At 46.8% G+C, this 23,601-nt stretch overlaps 1 protein-coding gene across 1 annotated transcript in view; it reads left to right on the top strand.

The window, feature by feature from the left end:
• LOC144798912 (uncharacterized) overlaps window positions 1-23,601 on the top strand; it is a 160,695-nt gene that overhangs the window by 15,568 nt on the left and 121,526 nt on the right. Inside the window, exon 3 of the mRNA XM_078670024.1 lies at window positions 8,493-9,527. Within this exon, the coding sequence (XP_078526150.1) occupies window positions 8,493-9,527 (1,035 nt within the window). The remainder of the gene's footprint in view (window positions 1-8,492; window positions 9,528-23,601) is intronic.

The raw sequence follows: 23,601 nt of genomic DNA, 5'->3' as shown, positions 1-23,601 counted from the left end.
CCTTGCTCCTAGGGTTAAGAACAGGACAAAGGGGGTACCAGGTTAGGACCAAGTACACACCAGCAATGGCGCAGAGGTGAATGGGTGCAGGGGACTCAGTAGGTGTCGGAAGCCCAGTGTCTTTTGATAAAGGATGTCGGTCACGGAAAAGGACTGCAGGTTGGACCCAGACAACTGGACGAAGGGAACCAATGACTGGAGGATGAAGATAAGAATTGCTGGACACCAGGACACAGTCGGTCTGGCACCTCAGGAGCTGTGGGTGCAGGGCTATCATTTCGTGTCAGGTTTTTCTCACCTGTTCAGGTTGTGATTGGGGCACACTTTGAGATGAGGCTGCAGGCGTTGAGGAGAAAGTCGTGTAGGTCGTCCAACGCTGGATCGGCGAGTGAACCTTGCTGGGGTGTTGGGCCACTCGAACTCGGGCTGTGATAGTCTGGTGCAGAGTGGTGAGGACTGGCGGATCGTACGGATCTGGAGTCCTGGATTGGTGTTGGAAAAATCCGGTGTCCACAGGAGATCACAGTTCTTTGGAAAGGCAGGGCAGGTCTCGGGGGTTCTTGGAAGCTGCTGGCTGCAGGACATGCCGGGTTCAGCTCGCAGGGGTTTCAGAGCAGGAGACAGACCGGTAGGGCTGGGGCCAAAGCAGTTGTCGTCATCCTCCTCTTGTGCAGCATGGTTCTTCAGTCCTACTTGTCACATCGAATCTGAGGAGGCAAGGTTCAGGGTTGCCCCTAAATACTCGATTTAGGGGTGTTACAGGGTTGTTCAGGATGGGACCAAAGAGTCACTTCCCCGGGGTGTCTACACCCCCTAGTATGCCATCCTCCAGTGGGAGGGGGGCATAGGCCTCTTCCTGATTGGAGGGGTCCCCCCATCTTTAAGATGGCGGGTACTGAGATGTGTGCTTCACCTCGCCTCCCCCACATGAGGGTTGAGGTTCGCAAATGTGGGCACACCTCCCTTCCTAGCTGGGTTTTCCTAGTGCTGCTCATGCCCAAAATGGCGATCAGAACCTCCGGGAGACAGTTGCTGGTGGGAGCAAAAGGCTGGGGGTAGCTAACAAAGGCAGCAGTCCTTTAAAGCTCCCTCTTTGAGGACCCTGCCCATCCTAGGGTAGGAGGCATGACACCTGTGCCCAGGATGTGCTTTGTTTCCAGACCCAGAGAGCGGAGGGCTCTCTATCCAGGGGCCAGAAACCTGTCTGGTGGTGGCAGATAGCTGGGAGCCAGTCAGGAACCACACCAGAGTCGGTCGTTTTTCAGGGGACATGCTCTTTGTGAGCATTAAATTCAACACTGTCATCTGTGTGGGTTTAATGTGCTGGGAGGTTTGATACCAAACTTCCAAGACTACACTAAAGCCACCATGGAGCTGTGTAGTTGACAAACTTCCAGTCTATGTAATCTCTATGGCTTCACTGCACCTTCAACGTCTGTGAATGGCACAGACACTGCAAGTGCAGGTTGCGTATGCAGCTATGCGCTCACCTGTGGCATTGTGCACCCTGCCTTTAGGACTGTAAGGCCTGCTAGAGTGTTGACTTAGACATGCCACAGGCAGGGGTGGAGGGCATGGCACACAAGGATGTGTCCCATGCTGCTCTTCAGTTTGGTCTGCACCAAAACACGCAGCCTGCATTGGCAGTATGTGGGTGTTAAGGTAAGGGGTCTCAGAGGGATACACAATTCATGTGGCATCCCTCAGAGGCCCCCACTCGTCACAAGGCCGTTGGTACCGTTTACAAGGGACATACAGGTGTGCCAATTGTGGGTAACAAAGGTACAGTTTTTGGAAAGAACACAGGTGCTAGGGCCTGGTTAGCAGGATCCCAGCACACATTTAGTCGAGTTGGCATTAGGTATCTGGCAAAAAGTTAAGGGGTAACCATGCAAAAAGGGGCACTTTCTTACACTGAACACATTCCTGTTGTCTCAGTTCTCATTGTGCCAGTGTATTGTCTCGTTTATTTTTTTTTGGGTGGGTTGCTTTTATTTCACGTTGTAGCACGATACCTATATTCTGCCAGACATCTTCTTGGATATTGCAGATCTAAATAGATATTTACTCTGATACCCTCTACCTGTTTTAAAGATGGTCGGTCTCAATTGCTTGTCTTTTTTAACTTCCTTTGCTTTGGGTTAGACACTTCAGTGAACTTGTTGTTGAAGGTGCTCTCCTCTTATAAAGGGATGCCCACTAAAGGAGGCTAACTCTGCTGAAGGGAGGTAGACCAATAGTGTGGCAACAATCATAGTTAGGTGTCTCTTGTCTTCTGATTTTAGGTTCTCTGGTAACAGTACTCTACTTGGAGCCCAGGGGGAGTAAAGGAGGAGGCCGCCCCCCATTCAAGTCCTATATAAACAACACAGGACTCCTCCTTGAGGACACACGTTTCTTTATAGACGTGACATGTTGGGATATCCAATTTTCTTTCATTCCCTTTTTATATGAATTTTGTTTATTCATATATGTCACACGGAAGAACCGCCACAAGGGGTTGCTGGCTGACAATTACCAGTTTACCCACTTATCATCATTGGTAACTCTCTCTCAATCGTGAAAAGAAGAGAAAAGGAAAGAAAGTGAAATCAACAGATGGTTTCACAATTAAGGAGACGCAAATAATAACTCCCACTCGTGCACAAGTCAACACACGCACCCCTCGTGAAAAATCAAAAAGTGTAATTTTCACCATTAAAATTGAGAAGCTTGCTAGCCACTCCGACTTTATTCTGGGCTGCAAACCTTTCAAACTAAAATTGGTTTCTATTGTACCAAACCTAATGTTGAATTGCCAACATGTTTCGTTTCGTTGGTAATTGTCAGCCAGCAACCCCTTGTGGTGGTTCTTCCGTGAGGTGCTCTCTCTCTTTCCTCAAATTTTTTCATTGGATGGAAAGTGAGGTTTGTAGGCGGTAGTTGACGTGTGTGTCTTTTTGTCTATAAATGTGACACTGTGACATATATGAATAAACAAAATTCATATAAAAAGGGAATGAAAGAAAATTGGATATCCCAACATGTCACGTCTATAAAGAAACGTGTGTCCTCAAGGAGGAGTCCTGTGTTGTTTATATAGGTCTCTGGTAACAGTGACAACAAATTTAGGTTGAGTGGGCCAGGCTTTTTTACCTTTAGCCGTTCTGAGCTAGATCGGTCTAAAGAATTGCTATGATAGATTAGGCATGCCTTCTTATATAGTTACCATTCAGAAGTGACTGTTCCTATTGCTGGGTCCAAACTGTGATAGCGGCTGAGGCATTCCATCCAGTACTTTGTTTTTGATGCCCTAAGTGTGACTAGTATGCCCAGAGGTGGGTCTCCTGCACACCGTGCCACTAGAACTGAGCTAAACCTGGCTGATGAGTTTTCTAATAAGGACAAACCACGTCCTAGATTGCTTCTGTTCTGGTTCAGGGAGGACTTGGCGTGGCAGTTCTGGCTCAAATGTTCCCATTGGAGTAAGGTCAATGATGTGGTATGGTGGGGGAAACTGGATTGGGATCGGGCCCGAGCAAATGCCACTGGCTAAGATTAATTCAAGCATTCCATCCTTCACCTTGTATTGGATGCCCTCTTGAAATGTAAGCTGGTGCAATATCTCTTGGTCAAGCAATCTCCAGATAATTCCACATGAAATGTCTCCAAGTCACATGCGTGAGCAGACACTGTGCCCCCCTTTTTTGGAAAAAATTATCAATAGTGTCTCTAATGTACCATTTAAATGCATCTTTCGTAGAAATCTTTCAGCTGTATTTGCCAGGTAAGTGCTTAAGCATGACTCTGCCTGTCGATCAATGTGGCCTGTAATGGGGAATGGCCCAAAAGGAATATACTCTGATGTTTAGCCCCATTATTATCTGTAAAGGTTCTCTCTTCTGGTCAGCACATAACCAATTATACTGTAAATATTATGATTGGCACAGTAGCATTGCATGCCTATTAGTGTAGGGGAAAGACCAGATATCCAATAATCCAACCATGATCAACAGTGTCATTAAAGTGGAAGTAATTCCCGGCTTAGCGTTAGCTCGGGAGATGTAGAGTTGTCTTATCTATCGAATTGGTCATCTAGGGTACAGTTCGTATCCCCCGCACATAACAAATTGGCATCTAAATAAGGTAGGGTCAGCTTTGGCAGGTCCTAAAAAAATCATGTATTGTCAGTGTTTATGGCGCATACTTTGCTAATGCACCTTTTCTTGCCTTCTAATAGTACATACATCAGTACGTGCCCCCGTGTCTATTTCCTGCTGCACTGGCAGCAGCACATCAGACACTTCCCAAATTGTCATCCCCTTGCATACCCTGAATGATTCGCTGAGTATACTTTTCTCCTCCATCTCTTCTGTTGCTGCTCAGCCTCCCATGCCATTAGTTGCGTCCAAGGTGGAGGAAGTGAGTTTAGCTTAAATAAATAAAAAACTGCAATCTAAAAGCTGCACACGATTAGGGTTCAAAGGAAGTAATAGATGTGCTTTAATGCTGAGTGGTTAGAGTATGTGAGGTGGAAAGCAGCCCATGGGGCAAGAAAAACACATGCACTTTCTTAGAATGCTAAAGGGAAAAAATAGTTCCCGGAAGGAGAACAAGGAAAGGATACAAGTCACCCCTTCAAAGGGATGGTATAGAAGCTACGCTCCCATGGAAGAACAAACTAAAGAAAAGCAAGGAAGGCCATCAAATATCCAGCAAGCAAATTAGTTGCAAGAAATGTTATTATTATTATTATTATTAAGCTGTTTTATAGCGCGCTCAAGTACTCCGGAGTATCCTGGCGCGAAAAGAAAGAAAAACAGTAGCAGCAGAGCCCTAGACCAGCCTAACGAACTAGACAGCTATTCTAAACAGATGAGTCTTTAGTGCTTTCTTAAAAGCCGTGAAGTCATCGATGCTGCGCAAAGCAGCCGGGAGTGCATTCCACGCGCGCGCGGCCTTTACTGCCACAGAGTGTCCTCCCAGCCGGACACGCCGAAAGCGCGGAACCAGCAGCAGATGTTGTGCTGCTGAGCGCAGTTCTCTGTTAGGGACGTACCGCATGAATCGTTTCATCAGATGGGCAGGACCCCGCCCATTAATGGCTTTATGGGCCAGAGTCAAAATTTTGAAAGTGATTCGATGCGGCACCGGCAGCCAATGCAGGCTCTCCAGGTAACTCCTAACACTGATCCGCCTAGAGATATTCCCCAAGAGTCTGGCGGTAGCGTTTTGAATAATCTGGAGCCGCCCGATCAAATAGGCCGGCGAGCCGCTAAACAGAGCATTGGCGTAGTCCAGGCGCGAGAGAATTAGAGCTCTCGCGACTGACTCGCAGGCAGAGGCAGGCAAATATGGGAAAAACTTTCTGAGAGACTTCAGGGTCCCAAAGCAGCCACCGGTGAGCCTCTTGATGTGCCCCTCAAATCGAAGGTCATCCCCAAACCAGAGCCCAAGGTTTTTAGCCAAGGTATTTGAGGCACATGGTATAGGGAAGCCCTCCGGCCACAATAGGGTCCTAAAGTCAGGGGGGAACTGGCCATAGAGCAGGATTTCGGTCTTGTCCTCGTTACACTTCAATTGAGATGACGCTAACCACTTGAAGACTGAGGACAGACAGTTCTGGATCTGCTCTGTGTCCAGAGCCTCTCCAGGCCAAGTAAACAACAGCTGCGTGTCGTCCGCGTAGGCTATAATTTTGGCTCCCAGATGTTCAGCTAATTCAATCAGGGGGGTCAGATATATATTAAAGAGCTAAGGGCTCAAAGTCGAGCCCTGAGGAACTCCTGTCACGAGTGGTCTAGCCGATGAAGAATAAGGAGGGAGCCAAACCTGTTGAGATCTAGCCGACAGAAATGAGCTCAGCCAATCTAATGCAAGATCGCCAATGCCGATGTCGGCAAGCCTGGCCAGGAGGCGTTGGTGGGGAACCGTGTCAAACGCGGCAGAGAGGTCCAATAAAATTAGAGCCGCTCTGCCGCCACCATCCAAACACTCCCTGACTGCCTCCGAGATTTCCACAAGGGCCGACTCCGTGCTGTGGGCAGCACGGAACCCGGACTGGGCCTCGTGAAGAGCTCCGGAGCTTTCCACAAACTCATTGAGCTGCTGGAAGGCCAGTTTCTCTCCAATTTTTGCCAGAGCAGGAAGCAACGATATCGGACGGTAGTTAGTCAGTACCGCCGGATCGGCTCCGGCCTTTTTAAGCAGAGGCAGGAGCTTAGCTTGTTTCCACTCCGGAGGCAGGCTGGCTGATTTAAAAGAGAGGCCAACTAAGTGTGACACCTCCTGAGCAACCACATCGGCGACAGCCGCTAACACTCTTGCTGGACAAGGGTCCGATGGTGACCCGGATTTCAAAGATCACGGCAAGAGTGTCAGTAGTGGAAGGAGGGACAAACTCCGTCATCCTGGCCGCTGGAGCAGCAAAGTTAGACTGAATAGCCGCGATCTTGTCCTCAAAAAACCCAGATAGACTCTCACACCAATCTTTAGAGGCTGGAACTGACCGCTCCTCCGCACAAGGGGCCAGAAAGCTGTTGACAATTGAAAAAATCTCTCGGCTGTTATTATTGGCTTTGGCAATCCGATTGGCGTAATAAATGCCCTTAGCCTTTTTAATACTGGCATAGTAATTTCTCTGTTCTTTACGCAGTATTTCCTTGGCCAAAGGGCAATAAGATTGACGCCAGTCCCGCTCGAGTTTTTTACAAGCCAGTTTATGGGAACGTAACTCCGGGGAAAACCACGGTTGAGAGGGGGTAGAGCGCAGTCTACCTCCCCTCCCTTTGGACGAGACTGAAACCCCCAGCACCATCCATTCGTTGAAGGACGATACCGCTGTGGTAAGGTTACTACCCAACTTAGGCCGATTCTCAATCAAAGTAGCCGCCAGAGTAGCATTATTGATTTTATTGGTACATATTGTTTTAACCCTCGCGGTGGAAGACCCCAGGGATGGCCAAGTAAATCGAATTAGCTGGTGGTCGGACCATGTCAGAGGTTCAGGAGCTTCAACCTGGAGAGGAAAGTTAGAGGAGATCACATCCAGGGTGTGCCCACCCGAGTGCGTGGGTAGGGAGACCCACTGGGACAGGTGCGCCAAGTCCAAAACATCGCGCAGACCTTTGCTCTCTGGCAGTTCCACTTCCTCAACATGAATGTTGAGATCGCCCAGCAGTAAAAAACTAGGGAATCTAAGTGCTCGGGGGGGGTAATAAGATCACTCAGACCCGAAAGGAACGACCCCGCAGGGCCAGGAGGCCGATATATAAGGGTGCCACCTAGGATGTAACCCATGATATGCAACGCGCTCATCCAAAGACCACTGTAGAAATTGATATTGTGCACAATGGATCTTCACTAACAGACAGGTAAACGTTGCCTGAAGTCAACCCCCTGTTAGGATCTTTGGTGTAGAGGCCTCCTCTTTTGTGTCTGAGACATTTTTTGTTTACTTTTGTGGAGCTTCAGACACTATTTTTTAGAGTGACTTTCTGGTTGGATGTTAAGGAATCCCTAAGGTGCAGGAGGGCTTGCCTAATGCAGCAGTATTTTTAAAAGATTTGGCTGTGTTTCTCTTTGTCTCCTCACATCCTTTTATGTCAAGGGCCGGCAGACACTTAGTATCACCAACTCTTCAACATAACCCAAACGTGCATTTCTAAAGGTTTCTTAGAAGTAAATATCTCCCATCTTGGAATCCTGTAAAATAAAGGGTCACATTTGGGATTTGAGAGTGGGGACGTAAATGTATTTACATTTTGAAAAAAATATTCTTTATTACATCTTAAACCATTAATATGTGAATACAGTATGGTCCCAATTATTGGTTTAATTTGTGCTATTCTTTGTATTCACGGACAGTGTAAGGGCTAGTTAGCTATGCTTATACATAGACACATTGGTAAACATGACCTATTACGTTATATTTCTTCACTTTGTATAACTCACTGTTGCTGTGTCATGGTATAATTCACATGATTGTGGGGTTCCCTGTACAGTGCAGTGTATTCAAGTGAATGAATGTGCATGCATCCTCCAGGACCCTCTCCCATCTTTATTTATTCACATTCACTGTAATTGTCTAGTCGGCTACTTGCCTGCACATATTCTCGTTTTCAGGAGCCACTCCCCTTAGTGTCTTATAGGTACATGGTTTTCTATGTTTGTGAATTTCTTACCCACAGTTTAATCAGTTTTCACAAATAAACATGTGCAATGTTCAACAGTTTGTGTTTTTACATCTATAGTTGATGGATGCTACCGATTTAATAAAAGCGAACGGTGTTTGTATTAAACAGCTTAGTGGGATTGTGCCCCGGAGTGCTTGTGCCAGATTGATACATGAACATCAAATTATAAAGTTGAAAGATCTCCTATTTCTAACAAATGTAAAGGATGGTCTCGAAAAATTAGCTATATCATTGTTTATTCTAATGGTCGTAGACTGATAAAATTGCTACCCCTGTTCATTTTGTGTAAAAGATTTTCCCTTACGTTTTCTTGAACAGGTCCATCAACTTCACCGACAAGAAGTCATGACCGTAATAGTCGATCAACTTCTCGAGCAAGGACTCTGAGTGGCCAACGATCACGAAGTCCCCAGCGATCACAAAGTCCCCACAGTAGGCCTCGAGATCACCACAGCCGCTCCAAATCTCCAGACTCCTCCGGTTCAGATGAATTCCGCCTTACTGGACTCAGTAGGAATGTTAGAAGGCAATACAGAAAGGCTTTGAATAGATCAGAGCCGATACATCCCAGTTTTGAAGAAGTCCTGGACGAAGCCAAGTTAAAAGAACTCACGGCTTCGAGAGACGGTGTGTCTAAACTTGGATTTGAGGTAATCAGATGGTCAGGGTTCCATACACTCGTAGGGAATCAGGTTCTCGTAGGCAAACGAGCTCAATCTCAACTGAAAAAAGGCTCGTGTGCGAAAGTGTTGGCATCTTTCAAGTGCCAACTTAAACCAGAGCATAGGGCACACTGTTATGCACATGTTGGACAATACAAGCACCCAGCTTTACAGAAGCCAGATTTAGATGATGCATTTTACGAGCTTTTGGTGGCGAAAGGAGCTGTGGCAGAGAAGCTTGGTTTCTCTGAGGTCATAAATCCTCTTGATAAGCACTTACTAGCCCTGCAGCTCAGTATTCTGAAGTGTGCACAGCCCATGTTAATAGCTTGCAGTGAGTATGAACGGAATGCACTTCCGAGGCGTTTTACTCGGGCCAAGCTCATCCGTGACCTTGAAAAGACCATTTCTCTTTGTCGAAAAACCTTGGTACTCCTTGGAATGTCCTATACCTCAACTTCGGCTTTCAGGCAAAACAAAATCCTGGAGGCTGTTGGTTTGAGAGACGTTGCCCCAAAGCCTTCGGACTTCCCAAATTTAGAGGATTCGCTCTTGTTTGGTAAAGAATACATGGCTAAGCTGAAGGAGTGGCTGGAGAAAACCAAGCACCCGGTTCAGGTTACGTATGGCCTTTTAAGCCAAGAAGAAAAGCGAAAACAGGCTCTTGAAGCTAAGATAACTGCAAGGAAAGGTAACATAATTGTCTTGGTTACTGTAACTCTCTTGAATTTGACTTTCCTTGGTCCTCGTAAATTTGTTTTGTTCTTATATTTGTCTTACCTCGCTGTTCTCTTTTAAAGGCCATTCATAATTGTGTAAAATAAATGAAAAAGAGGAGCTCATTGTAAGTAAAATTAAGCATTAAAACCTCTGCACACTCCCACCAGCTCTTGAATGACCAGTCCAAGGCCTATTATATATATTTGTTTAAATGCCTGGATGGAGAAACCAACCTAATAAAACATAGTCCTACGGATGGGAAAACTTCCCAAATATGACACAGGTAGTTACACTAACTGTACCGCTTGAAGATCAGAGAAAGCTAGACTGAATAAGCCAGGAAATGGGTTATTTGTTTCCATCTCACTTTTACATTTCATTACTCATTTTTCAACAGGTGAAGTGGAAGAGTAATAGATCTCTCCTTTATATTTTTTGTGCAGGTTTCTTTTGTTTATATTTTTGCTGTATCTCTTATTTCTGAGTGCTTGCATAGTACAGAGATTTTTAGGTCTCTGATCCTCCTTCTTTTTGACTGTAGGAAGCTGGCTCTCTATATAGTGTATTAAAATGAGGAACACTGTGCAGAGAGTTCAGGTGAACCTTATTGGTTTATGTTTAAATTTCTTTATTGAGTTACATGATTTGGACAAAAAAAATCACAACAATAATAGAAATATGCCTTATGACATCCCACAACGTAGGAGAAGTGATGAAACTTATCTGATCAACAACCCCAACATCCTTCCCCCTCCCGTCTCCCCAATGTCCCTCCCCATCTCCTGCCCCCGGCCATTAAGTGACCGAACCCATTATGTCGCATCCTAGGGAGCAGTCTAAGTCTGGTCTGTGAGGCGCAAAAATCACAAATATTTGGGGCAAGTGAGTTCCCTAAATTCGGAGGAAAGCAGTGCTATAAAGGTTCTCCAAAGAGCAGGGAACAAAGCGCTCTGGTTAATAAGGAAGAGGGAAATCCGAGAATGTGCCACATCCGATGAAGCCATCCTGTGTGAGTGGGCAAGTGGTTCGTTCCCCAGTGTGTGAGCATATTTTGTAGGGGAGCCCCCCAAGGCCTGTGCTATTTGATGTCCTCTGCGCAACTTAAGAGGGAAAGTGAGCACGTTCGGTAAGCCTAGGAGAATGTATGCGGGGAACCGGGGCAATTCTGTGTCGAAATGAGTATCTATATACTTGAGTACCGGCACCCAATAGGGAGTTAGTTGGGGACAGTCCCACAAAATGTGTGTCAGGGTGCCAGGTGAACCGCATCCGTGCCAGCACAAGGGGTCTTTTGTTGTGTCTGTGGAGTCTGGCAGGAGTAAAATACCAATAGGTTGCTATTTTAGTGGCGGTCTCTACACTGGAAACATTCCGCGCAGTATGTTTGGCTCTGTAGCATATGTACTCCCATTGTCGCTGAGTAAGTGTACGTTCTAATTCTAGTTCCCATCTTTTTTGACCCTGCGCCTTATGAGATGTTGGGGCTCGGCTTATTAAACAAAAGATCTGTGATATAAGGTGGGCATCCTTAAATTTGGATAATAGCCACTTCTCGAATGTAGTACAGTGGCGCTACTCCTGCGGGCAGTTACTGAGTTCATTACCTAGTGTCTTATTTGCTGATAAAGGAACCTTTCTGTTTCGGTGAAACCCTGTGGGTCTCGAAGATTTTCAAAAGAGAGCAGGACCTTCTCATCGAATAGGTGTCCAATCGACCTGCTACCCTCCCTTGTCCTCCATGTAAAGGTCTTCGTATCCATCCCAGGGGAGAAATAAGGGTTCTCCACGATGGGAGTCAATGGGACGGGAAGGTGGTGAGCTCATTTCTCTGCTAATCTATCCCATGCCTTTATGGGGACTCGCCTTACGAGCGAGAGATAAAGGTTCTTAGGCCTAGCTGGTTTTGGCAGGAAAGGAATCTGCCACAGTGATCGCCCTGCCAGAGCCCTGTCCTTGAAAAGCCAGTGCTTTTCAGACTCTAGGGGCGACCACTCGACAAACGCCCTAATCTGGGCCGCCCAAGTAATCTTTGAGATTTGGGATCCCAAGACCACCCTCCCCTGGGGACCTGTAACTAAGATCCTGCCGCATTCTGGGTCTCTTGTCCACCCAAATAAAGGATTCCAGTTCTCGCTGAAGCATACATATCATGTACATATCATGCCCGGGGGGGTTCCAATGGAAGGGTCTGAAAGAGAGGAACTATATCTTTGGCAGTATGGACATTTTAATTGCCGCTATCCGGCAAGCCAAGAAAGTGAGTGTGGTCGCCATCGGTGCAGGTCTTCCCTAATGTGGCAAAGTAAAGTTGAATAATTTAACATTATGGTGCTAAGTAAGGACGTGGAGAGTTGTATCCCTAAATAGGGGCTCGCTACTGGGGCCCACTGAATGGGATATGCGTTTCTCAGATCATTTAGTGAGGAGGGTTTCATAGTGAGGCGAAGAGCTTGTGAATTATAAACATTAATTTTGAAACCTGCTGCTAGGGAGAATTGCTCCAACTCGGACAGAATGGCCGGGAGGGAGGTCTGAGGATTTTCTAAAGTCGCTATAACATCATCTGCTTATATATTATGTGTATGTATCACCCCCCCCCCCCCATCCCCCCAGTGTATTCCGGAGACAAGTGGGTTATCATGGATTCGCTGGCCAATTGGTTCCATATATAAGGCGAAAACACAAGGGGATAGAGGGCAGCCCTGGCGTGTGCCTGTCTGTATAAAAAACAGGGTAGATGTATGACCGTTCACACGGACCGTGGCGGCTAGACTGGTATATCTACTAAAGACCCAAGCTATGCATCTCTCAGGGAGCCCAAAGTGCTACAATGTGGCCTCTAAATATGTCCAATTGACCCTGTCACAAGCTTTTTTAGCATCCATCAACAGGAGCATACATTCAGTGTCAAATCTTTGGGCTTTATCTATTATGTGGAGTAAGCGCTTGGTGTTATCTGTGCATTGGTGGTTGGGAACAAATCCTGCTTGGTCTGGGTCGACATGAGGGGTGAAAAGCGAGATGCCAGGATGCCGGTGAATAACTTAAAATCGACATTGAGGAGGGAGATGGGCCTGTATGAAGTACATCGATGCTTCTCTTTCTCGACCTTGGGTATTACAATCACCGAGGCCTCTCGCATCGTTTTAGGGAGAGACGATGATGTCCCTATAGCGTTGAATACTCTAGTCAGAAAAGGGGCCACTATATTGCAGAAGGTTTTATAAAAGGAGAAGCAATCTGGTCCAGGGGATTGAAGTGGTTTCTGCTTGGAAATAGCTGAAATTACCTGGTCAATTCTGATAGGGGATTCGATATCCTCTTCTTGATCTGGTATGATTGTGGATGTGGGCACTCCCTCAAGGTCCCGAACTTGGGCTTGCGGGGAAAGGTCTTGTGCATTATAAATAGGCTTTCCTGTTTTCAATTTCTATTTTTGGCAAATTCTGGTGGTGTTTTTCAGTGTTTCCAGTGATTTCAATACCTCAACAAAAGTGTTTTTCAGTGTTCACTCATTTTCAGAAATTATATACTGCTCTACATTTCAGACTGACGAGGCGTCAAAGCGCTTTTTCGGCGAGTAGCGCTCTACTCCGGAACCCATAAAGGATTAGTGTTGAATTAGTATAATGACATATGAAAGTAATTTGAGTGGTGGATATTATTATTAGCCAGTAATTTGGATTGAGAAAGATAGCGGAGGAATAGAAGATGGAAATATGTTTGCATTTATATAGTGCTTGTTACCCCCGATGGGGTGTCGGAGCGCTTTTTTGACGAGTAACACGCTACACCAGAACCCATTAAAGCACAGCTTTCCAAAATTTTCATGTTGATGACACACCTTTTCGACAATCTTCATCTCTCGACACGGTAATGCGAGCAAGAACATTTTGAAAAAATAGTGGGCAAATAGTGCATTTTCAAGCAAATTTGAGAAAGCAGGAAGGTTAATAAAGCAATTGAAACAAGCATATAATCATACACACATTGACACATACCCTAGTGATTTACGGCAGAAAAAATGGGGGTGCAAGCACTGCCAACCCTTTCAACCATGCACAAAGTCCGCTTGCTGAATAGGAGTTATACAAAAATCCGTTCAGGAAGGGGGAACTGTGAGTGGTAAAACAATCATGCAACTTATCAGCTGTTCTCTGCACATTGAACTCAGGTGGGACCGCTTTCCTCAGCGCAGTGCGCCAAAAGGCAAAAGAAAATAAGACGAGTCATATGTTTTTCCATTCAGCACTTTGAGGTAAAATTAACTGGATATAAGAGATCAGGGTAAATGCATATATGTCATAGAAATTGTAAATATCAAAATGTATGGGGAAACAACATATCTCACGAAAACCTTTCATTGATCTTTAAAAAAATATATATAATTTGTAATATAGCACACATACATTTCCAAAATAAATGAACTCCTCCGAGTCTATAGATACGATATAAATAGCAGATGCATTCCATTCACGATTATGTTTTCGAAAGGACGAAATTGCTACCCTGGCAAGCCTGCTTTTCTTAACAATTGTAGCAGATACACACAGGTGCCAAGGTTTTAGTTTGCTATGTGTGGCATTTCCATAATTTCAGTGCAATTATGAGTGATAATTCAACAACTATGAGTGACACTTTCTCACAAGCAAAATCAAGCAATGAAGACTAGGGACAAATATAAATGTCAGAAATTGCACTCATTTGAGCAACAAAAAACTGTAAGAAGATCTTAAAACATCTGCAAAGCACTAGAATTTGAAGGGCACTAACCTAGTGCCCTTGTAATGGGCGGGGGAAAGGGTTTTCTACTTATTCACTGTGTCTCAACTTGGTCTTTTTTTTATATTTTTTTTTTTTTGCATTTTGGTACAATTAATAACAAATTATAATGCAAAGAAAATTCCAAGCCTGGGTGAAACATTCATACCGGATAATGAACATATTGCAGTCTCTCGTGCACTGTTTCTCCCACAACAGACTTCTGATGAAGTAAGTTTATTTTACTGGAGGCAGCACAGCATTTCTAGATACCACTTAGGTTTAAAAACTGAGCTGTTAATTCAAGAAGGCATAGCAAATGACAAAGTGGACAGCTTCAGGCACCCCTGATGGAACTGATAAGATGTACACTGCCTAGGTATGACAGCCTTTACAGTAGGAGGCTTCCAAAAGACCAAGGGCCTCCTGCAAGGGGATCCCACAATGGCACACTTTGCTCCATGTCGAGACACAGTAATCTTGGTGGACACCAGGTCATGTGGGCCTGGGCAGTGCAGGTCCAGAGAGACTACAGAGGTATAAAATACTTCATTTACTATGCTAGGTGGGCATTCACCAGGACTGAGCAGTATCACTAAATAGAGAAACAAGCACTGGCGTTGCCAATAGGTCTCGCATTAGGAAAGTTTAACCTATTGGTATTGTAAATGACATAAACTTTCCTAATGCGAGACCTATTGGCAACGCCAGTGCTTGTTTTTATTCCATTCCCTCACTGCCTGGACGAGCCCAGAAGTGCTGGGGTCGGAGGCAGAAAATCAAGGAGTGTGGCAAATGGCCAGAGGGGAGGAGAAGCCGCAGAGCGCACGCTGGGCGAAGCCCTTTGATGTGCTGTGCGGCCGGGGGCAGGAGAGTTTTAGGGGAGGAGAAGCCGCAGAGCGCACGCTGGGCGAAGCCCTTTGATGTGCTCTGCGGCCGTGAATGCGCGTGCTTGTTTGCTCACGTGATCTTAAAGAAAACCGCATTCACGAGTTTTTTGAGCACTTGAATTCTCGCTCCCTCCATGCGCTTGCGCGCATCGATAGGTCGCGAGACCTAAAAAGGCCGAGTGATATACTGGGGATTTAGACACTTTATATATGTCTACTGTCCCACCTTCCAAGCGGTTCCTGAGGGCATACCTCTTGAGCACAATCACCACTCTGAATGTGTGACAGTAACACATCAGGTGTACAATCTCAGTGGCGAATGCTACCCCAGGGCTGATAACCATGCGGACTGCCTTCCAGGACACTTAAACCGGACATCCAGATTGCTTGCAGTCGGCGAGCAGTAAAACACTCTCCTGCCATTCGTCATCGTCGTACACAATCAGACAGCGGACGTGTGCAGCCAATGAGGCTCGCTTACCGCGTGTCAAGGCGCATCACTCAACCGAAGCAGGCAATGAGCATTGAGCTCTATTGTCGCGTGCGTCCCTGCTGTCCCTTCTCATGCAGGTGCAGCCTTACTCTCGAGCGGGGACTCCACTTCCGTTGTGTCGCACTGTGGCTCTTTCCCCTTTAATGTTTGTGCATTCTGGCTCTCTACTCAGCCGTACTGCGTCATTTAATATGTCCAAGTGAGCTTTCGCCCTAATCTGCCCGGAGACGTCATCGTCACGCGACACACCTACAAATGGGAGGCGACACAGCACTGTGTCACGACACACAGTTTGGAAAGCCCTGCATTAAAGGATTAGTGTTGAATTAGTATAGTGAAATATGAAATTAATTTGAGTGGTGGATATGTTAGTCAGTTATTATTATTAGTAGTAGTAGTAGAAGAAGCAGTCGCGGCTCCTCGTGGGAGTGCTGCGGTGGGGTTGGGGAGGGACAGGGTGGGGGAGGGGGGGGGGGGGTAGTAAACTCCGGCATAAGGCCGAACGGAGTTCAGTAAATAAATAAAACTAATTTCATTGCGCATTCTGCGATGCAGCGTGTGCAATTAAATTTTATTTATTTATTAACTGAACTCTGTTTGGCCTTTGGGGCTAAGTATACTAACCCCCATCCTACCCCTCCCCAGCCCTATCGCCCCGCAGCACTCCCACGAGGAGCCGCGACTGAGAAGTCTTCCTTATCTATTATAACTACATTTAGGTCGTTATTACTATCCCTAAAATTATTGTTTAATTTATCAATACTTTTACTATGATTATTTATTATACACATTACAAACCCTCTCTTAAGTGAGAAAGCTGGTCTACTCCCAAACACTTGAGACAGATGGACTAACAAATGATAAGTTAGAGAGAGCTGACTGGATTGTCACAACTATTCATTAAAGCTGTGACAAAAAAACCTTAATATCATATCTTTGTAATGCATCTGTCATAGCGCTTTCTCATTTAAAATCCATTTCCAGGTGTTAGAAACAGGGTTATATGGTTGAAAACCGGATTTATAGTTTGCAGAGTTATTTTCGCAACATTTGCTGTAAATTTAGCTAACTAATAAGAATCTCAAAGGCACTATTTTCGGTCAAAACTAGGGAACTGGATAGCAGTTTGTCACAAACATGCTCTTCACTTGGGGTGCAATTCAGTTCGCCCGAGATCTGGATCAAAGCCATACCTAATTCAGTGAAAATAAAAATAGAACAACAATCTCCGTTTGCATGCATCACCAGCATTGCTCCCTTGAAGAAATCTGATTGGGTTTTGAGAAATAATGTGACAATGCAGGCCTTGCAAATAAGGTCACTGGATTCATGCAGTTTTTACGGCTGTAGCGTTTTCTGCACAGTTGTGGATTTGTCCCCCATTTGCTACATAATCTATCATCTTCAGCTCAATCTTCAGATTTAGCAACAAAGATGCCGAGAGGTGGAAGGACATTTGTGTGAAGGTTGGCTGGGCCATTTTCTGTTGCTTATGGCTGTATTGGGATGTTAAACTAGTACAAACAAGGCAAAACCTTTACCCAGACAGTATTAATGTGGGTCAAAATAATGAAAATAGTGAATCAATACCATCACAAAATGTGGCACATTAAGCTGCATACGTGGCATTTTTTTTGCAGCTTAATGTAGTCAACAATGCCACATAATGGGACCCTCTACTGCCTCATAATACCAGTAGCCTTACTTTTCAACCACATACATGCAGTTGTAGATGTGAAAATAGCATGTCGTCAAACCAACAGACTGGACAGCATTAGTTTAAGGCCACACGCACAAAGTGAAGGTGGGGTGGCCCAAGCAAACAAAAAACACCTCTTGCATGAAAAACCTTTGGCATTCTCTGACACGCAGAGCAAATACAGTGACACAAGTCAAGGACTCACTGCCACTCTCAGTCACTTCTATTTATACTAGGCAGTGCACATTCAACAACCAAACAGGCAGGCTTGTGCCCCGTCAGTCCTACAGTGAAATCTGACCCGTGCCTGACATCCTGTGCAAGGTAAGAGTTGCAAAGAAAACCCCTGCCTCCCAGCAAGTGCGTGGCGACAGGCCTATTCCAAGCGAGTTCTCTGTGTACATATTTGTAGCGCGACTAACTGGTGAATGTAAGCACACTGATGGAAAGGCTGGGGAGGGCCGACATTTTTGTTTACGAACTTCAGGTCTTTTAAAAAAAAAAAAAAAAATTGCATATACACAAAACGGCCACAATACTCCATGTGAGTTAGGCTTTCATGTGAAAGTAACCAACTTTCGCCCTGCAAGTACCGCCACTGCCCGTGATTAATCACGAGGTAGCACAATGAAATACAAAACAATAACAAAAAATGAACACACTTACCTTGCTGCTGGTCCCGCTGGTGGTCTTTTAAAGAACCTGTGAAGTACTCGGGTGCGGTTGCAGTAATACAGATGACAGACCACAACAGCTCCTCTCCCCCCATGTGAGCCAAGCAGGGGGCCTGGTGGTGTTCTGGTCCTTGGGCCATTCACACCTCTGCTCCCCATGTGCCGGACCTACCTTGAAGCAGGGTTTTCCCCTGACACCTACGCGCCAGGTCACCACAGGCAGGTCAATGGGTGTGTGGAAACAAGGGATGCCAGGCCTTCCGAGCTGCTTCCTTCTCTGTAATGTTTGGCTCCATCAAGTGGCCAAGTGGTGCAACAACTATGAAAATCAGTGACACTTGGTGTAAAGCGGGTCAGCTGTTTTTTATTCGGTAGGGTACTGCTTGGCACAGTCGTTTTAACCGATTTCCGGGCAGCCTAATTATAAAGTTCTGCTTAATATTGGCAAAATGTTTTGTCTATTTGCTGCTCGGTAACCATCTCCTCACCTGTTAAGGCATTCACGAAGGTGATACTGGATACTTGTCTCTGTGTCCTTAATCTCAATCAATCAATCAATCAATCAATCAATCAATCAGTCATTTGTAAAACGCACTACATACCCGGGAGGGTCTCAAGGTGCTGGGGTGGGGGGTGCTACTGATCGAACAGCCAGGTCTTGAGCATCCTCCTGAAGGTCAGCAGGTCTTGGGTCTGTCGTAGGCTCAGTGGGAGGGTGTTCCATGTCTTGGCGGCGAGGTGGGAGAAGGATCTCCCGCCGGTGGTTCTTCTTCGGATGCGTGGGACGGTGGCTAGTGAGAGGTCGGCGGAGCGTAGCTGGCGGTTGGGGATGTAGAAGGAGAGCCGTCTGTTGAGGTAGACTGGGCCGGTCTTGTGGAGTGCCTTGTGTGCGTGGGTGAGGAGCTTGAAGGATATCCTCTTGCTGACAGGGAGCCAGTGCAGGTCCATTAGGTGGGGGTTGTTGTGGCCGTGTTGTGGTACATCGAGGATCAGTTGTGCTGAGGTGTTTGGATGGGTCGTTTGATGAGCTTGGTCGGGGCTCCCGCATAGAGAGCGTTTCCGTAGTAGAGTCTGCTGCTGACGAGGATCTGGGTGGCTGTCTTTCTTGTGTCTGTCGGGATCCATCTGCAGATCTTGCGGAGCATGCGGAGTGTGTTGAAGCAGGAGGAGGAGACTGTGTTGACCTGCTTGGTCATTGAGAGCGTTCAGTCGAGGATGATTCACAGGTTGCGTGCGTGGTCGGTGGGTGTCGGGGCTGCTCCCCGTGCCGTCGGCCACCAGGAATCATCCCAGCCTGAAGGGTTGGTGCCGAGGATGAGGACCTCCGTCTTGTCCGAGTTCAGCTTCAGACGGCTGGTCTTCATCCAGTCAGCGGCGGCCTTCATTCCTTCATGGAGGTTGGCTTTAGCGGTGATGGGGTCCTTGGTGAGAGAGAGGATCAGTTGAGTGTCATCGGCGTAGGAGATTATGTTGAGGTCGGGCAACGTGTGCGAATGGGGCCATGTAAATGTTGAACAATGTCAGGCTGAGGGAGGATCCTTGAGGTACGCCGAGGAAGGAGGTGGTCTATTCCAGAGCCTTGTCTCGCATCCCTGCGGCGTGGAGGCGGGAGCGTAGTGTGCGGTGGCAGACGGTGTCGAAGGCGGCGATGAGGTCTAGAAGGATGAGTGCTGCGGTCTCGCCTTGGTCAAGCAGGGTCCTGATATCGTCCGTGGCAGCGATGAGGGCAGTCTTGGTGCTTTGGTTGCTGCGGAACCCTGACTGGGAAGGGTCCAGGATTCTGTTTTCTTCGAGGTATCGAGTTAGCCATCTGTTGACGATTTTCTCGATGACCTTGGCCGGGAGGGGAGTAGAGAAATGGGCCGGAAGTTCTTGGTCTCTTGGGTCTGCCTTGGGTTTTTTCAGTAGGGCGTTGATCTCTGCGTGTTTCCAGCTCTCTCGGAACGTCGCCCTCTTGAGGGAGAGATAGATGACGTTGCGCAGGTGGGGTGCGATGGAGCTGCTTGCTTTGTTGAAGACGTGGTGCCGGAAGGGATCTGACGGGGAGCCGGAGTGGATTGTGCTCATGGTCTTTATGGTGTCATCGATGCTCACGCTGGCCCAGGCTAGCATGGGGTCATGGTCGATGGTGTGCGGAGGGTCTGTTGGGGCTGTCTGTGTTTTGAAGCTGTTGTGGATGTCTGCTATCTTGCGGTGGAAGAAAGTGGCGAGGGAATCGCACAGGGCTTGCAACGGCGGGATGTCGTTGGTGTTGGAGCTGGGGTTGGAGAGTTCCTTCACGATGTTGAAGAGCTCCTTGCTATTGTGTGCGTTGTTGTCGAGGCGGTCTTTGAACGTGGTTCTCTTGGCAGCCCTGATGAGGTGGTGGTGGTTGCGGATGGTGTCCTTGTGTGCTGCGCGGTTGTCCGGAGTTGGTTTGCTGTGCCATTCCTTCTCTAGTTTCTGGCAGGCTTGCTTGGAGGCTAGGAGTACTGGGGTGACTCAGCTGGCCTTCTTGCTGGTGTCTCTGTGGGGGGGTTTCTTCAGCGGGGCGAGAGTGTTGGCGCAGTCCTCGATCCAGCGTTTGAGGCTGTGGGCAGCGTCGTCGGTGTTGGAGGGTTCGGCGGGTGGGCTAAGGGCAAGGTTTGCATGTAGTTGGTCTTCAGTGATTTTACTCCAGCAGCGGCGGGGAATCTGTTCGGTACGGTGGTGTGTGGTGGGCTTCTGGATGGTGAAGTGGATGAAGCGGTGGTCTGTCCAGAGGAGTTTGATGGTGTGGCTGACGGAGAAATGCGGGCTTGAGGAGAAGTTGGGGTCGAGCGTGTGGCCGGCGGAGTGGGTGGGCGTTGTGACGAGTTGTTTCAGTCCGAGTTTGGCGAGGTTATCGATTAGGGTTGTAGTGTTGTTGTTCTCAAGGTGGAAGTTCAGGTCTCCGAGGAGGATGTAGTCGGTGGAGGTCAGGGCATGCATGCTGATGAAGTTGGCGATGGAGTCACTGAACTGGCGGCGGGGTCCGGGGAGTCGGTAGACGAGGGTGCCTCTGAGGGTGGAGTTGGGGTCTGTGTGGATCTGGAAGTGCATGTGTTTGGCGGTGCTGAGCGTGTCATCTGAAAGAGACACGTTAGTGATCCATTCCTTACCTTAGAATATCCCCAGGCGTCAGACTGGATCCAGAAATTTTTGCGTAGCAGTACCCATGCGCGTCGGTAGGTGTCGTCCGCGGCTCCGCGTCCGTCGTCGGCGTCGTGGGCGCGGTGATGATGTCGTCGGAGTACTTAGACGCCACCTCTGCGTGCTGACGTCAGTTTTTCTTTTTTCCGCGCCAGCAAGCGCTGATCCGTAAAAAGTGGCACCCTTAGTATATTTTTGACTAAACTTTTTCGATCATTTTTGATCTGTTTCGAAGTCTGTACGACTCTGGTGCCGGTAGGGATGCCCGGGTTCAAACCCTGCGCCGACTGCGAGCGACTGATGTCGGTTACCGACCCCCATCGCCCCGTGTCTTCATTGCCTAGGCCTCGACCACGACGACAAGGCCTGCTCCGACTGTCGAACCCTGACGTCTAAGGCTAGGCGGGAGCAGTCCTGCAAGCGACTCGAGCTCCGGCAGTCGGCCCCGCGCCGCTCGAGGTCCCGGTCCGCGAGGAGGTCGAGGGACCGGTCGCGGGGTCGGAGCCACCATGGCTCCGGGAGTCGTCTTCGGGCTCCTCAGGTAAGCACAAGAAGTCGAAGAGACGTCATCGCTTTTCTGACTCCCCCCGACGCTAAAAGGGGGGCAAAAGCCCAGATTTGTACAGCTCCCCATTACCTAAATTATTACTTTCATATCTCTGTTTTTAGTCTTTAAGGCCAACCTTTCTTCATCATTGGCTACCGGCCTCATCGAACACAAACCTCTGACTCCACCAAGCTCTTGACCACCCCTAAGTTTTACAAGACCAGGGCCCTTAAAGTATGGAACTCGGCACCTTTGCACTGTTAATTAAAGCGTGCCATTCTGAAAGGCTTAAGCTATTTCATTAGTAGTTGCTCGTGCTCTCTAAACGTGCTCTTGCAGTAGGATCCCCACCACAATCACTGTTAATTACATAATTGGGAGTAATCAAATTATTATTGTTACGTTGGCGTGAAAAAAATAAAGCATTTCCGTGTCTAAGAGTAATATGAAATTACCGAAATAAATCCTGCATAATTAAAATTATTCCCAGGCTTAATGTTTACCCACATGTAGCAGAAGGTTCAGATTGCTGACTGGGAGACACCTGGTTTCTTTTTTTTTTTCCTTTCTTTTTTTAAAAAGCTCTGTTTATTGTTTTTCTTACTTGTAAATAGCCATACAACGTTAACAAGGAATGGTGATTATCAGCATGCGGATTTCAATTACAATCATTCTACTCTTTTTCAACTTAGATTACCTTAGGCAAGTGGATTAGCAGTTGCTACAGATCTTTCCTCAATAGATGGGAGAAGTCTGTATACTGTGAAATGTCTTTCATGAGACTGGGAAAGTGTGTAAAATCTAGAGGGCAGAGACAGCTAAACTTGCCAGGAATAAAGACAGCACCAGCATTGGTTACAAGACCTCTGGTTGTGGACCCAACTAGAAATAGGGAAAACCCCTATGATCAATTTCTTTTGCGTATAGAAGTTGTTTTTCTTCAAAAAAGTCTTTGGATTCAAGATAACTCTTGACTTCTCACTGAGGAATATGTAGCACAGGACAAACACTCTACCTAAAATATTTGTTCCCCTTGTTGGGTCTGGGCATTCATTGCCAGCTTGGGCAGCCGAACTATGGTCACTCTTTGATGAACTCCAGTGAGTACCTCTAAGTTTGAGACATCCAAGCTGCCAGAAAATGAACCTAGCAATTTGGCACCTGAGCTCCTGGCGTGTGAGTTCCTCAGGCTCCCAGAAAAGTACATGTGAATCCTGGGAGGGGCCTGCAAATCTACCACAAGGGCCTGCTACATGGCAAAGTAAAAATGCTTTCTGCATTACGATATGAACAAACGGACAGAACTTCTGAAAATCTGTTCAGGATGCTTCTGTTATTTTCTGCACTTCAAAAGGCAAAGTTGGCATCCACATCTCATGCAGAACAGACAGCATTCATCTTCATTCAAAATCCTTGTCATTAACACATTGATCTACGGACTTAAGAGGATAGTGTCTTGAAAAATACCACCAGTCCATATGTGGCAAATAAATTGTAGTCCTCATTACTCATGGGACTCCCCTTTGAGCCATTGCACTCTATTCAGAAGCAGTACCTTTCCTGAAAGCAATTACGAATGGCAAGTGAATTGCAGGCCTTAACACTAGTGGGTCTTTTGTACAGTTACATAAGGATATAGTTGGTCTAAAGATGCATCCTTTTCTACCAAAAGTAGTTTCCGCTTTTCATAGCAAGCAAACCATGTCATTGCCATTTTTCATTATACACCCTGAAACAGTGGTAGTGAAAGCTTTGCACACATTGTATTTTAAGAGCGCTCCAATGCACTAAATCAATAGAACAAAAGTACTCTTTAGACAAAGCAATTCTT

Source organism: Lissotriton helveticus, chromosome 12 (assembly GCF_964261635.1).
Source record: "Lissotriton helveticus chromosome 12, aLisHel1.1, whole genome shotgun sequence".
Classification (NCBI taxonomy): domain Eukaryota; kingdom Metazoa; phylum Chordata; class Amphibia; order Caudata; family Salamandridae; genus Lissotriton; species Lissotriton helveticus.
This window is presented reverse-complemented; position numbering and strand designations above follow the sequence as displayed.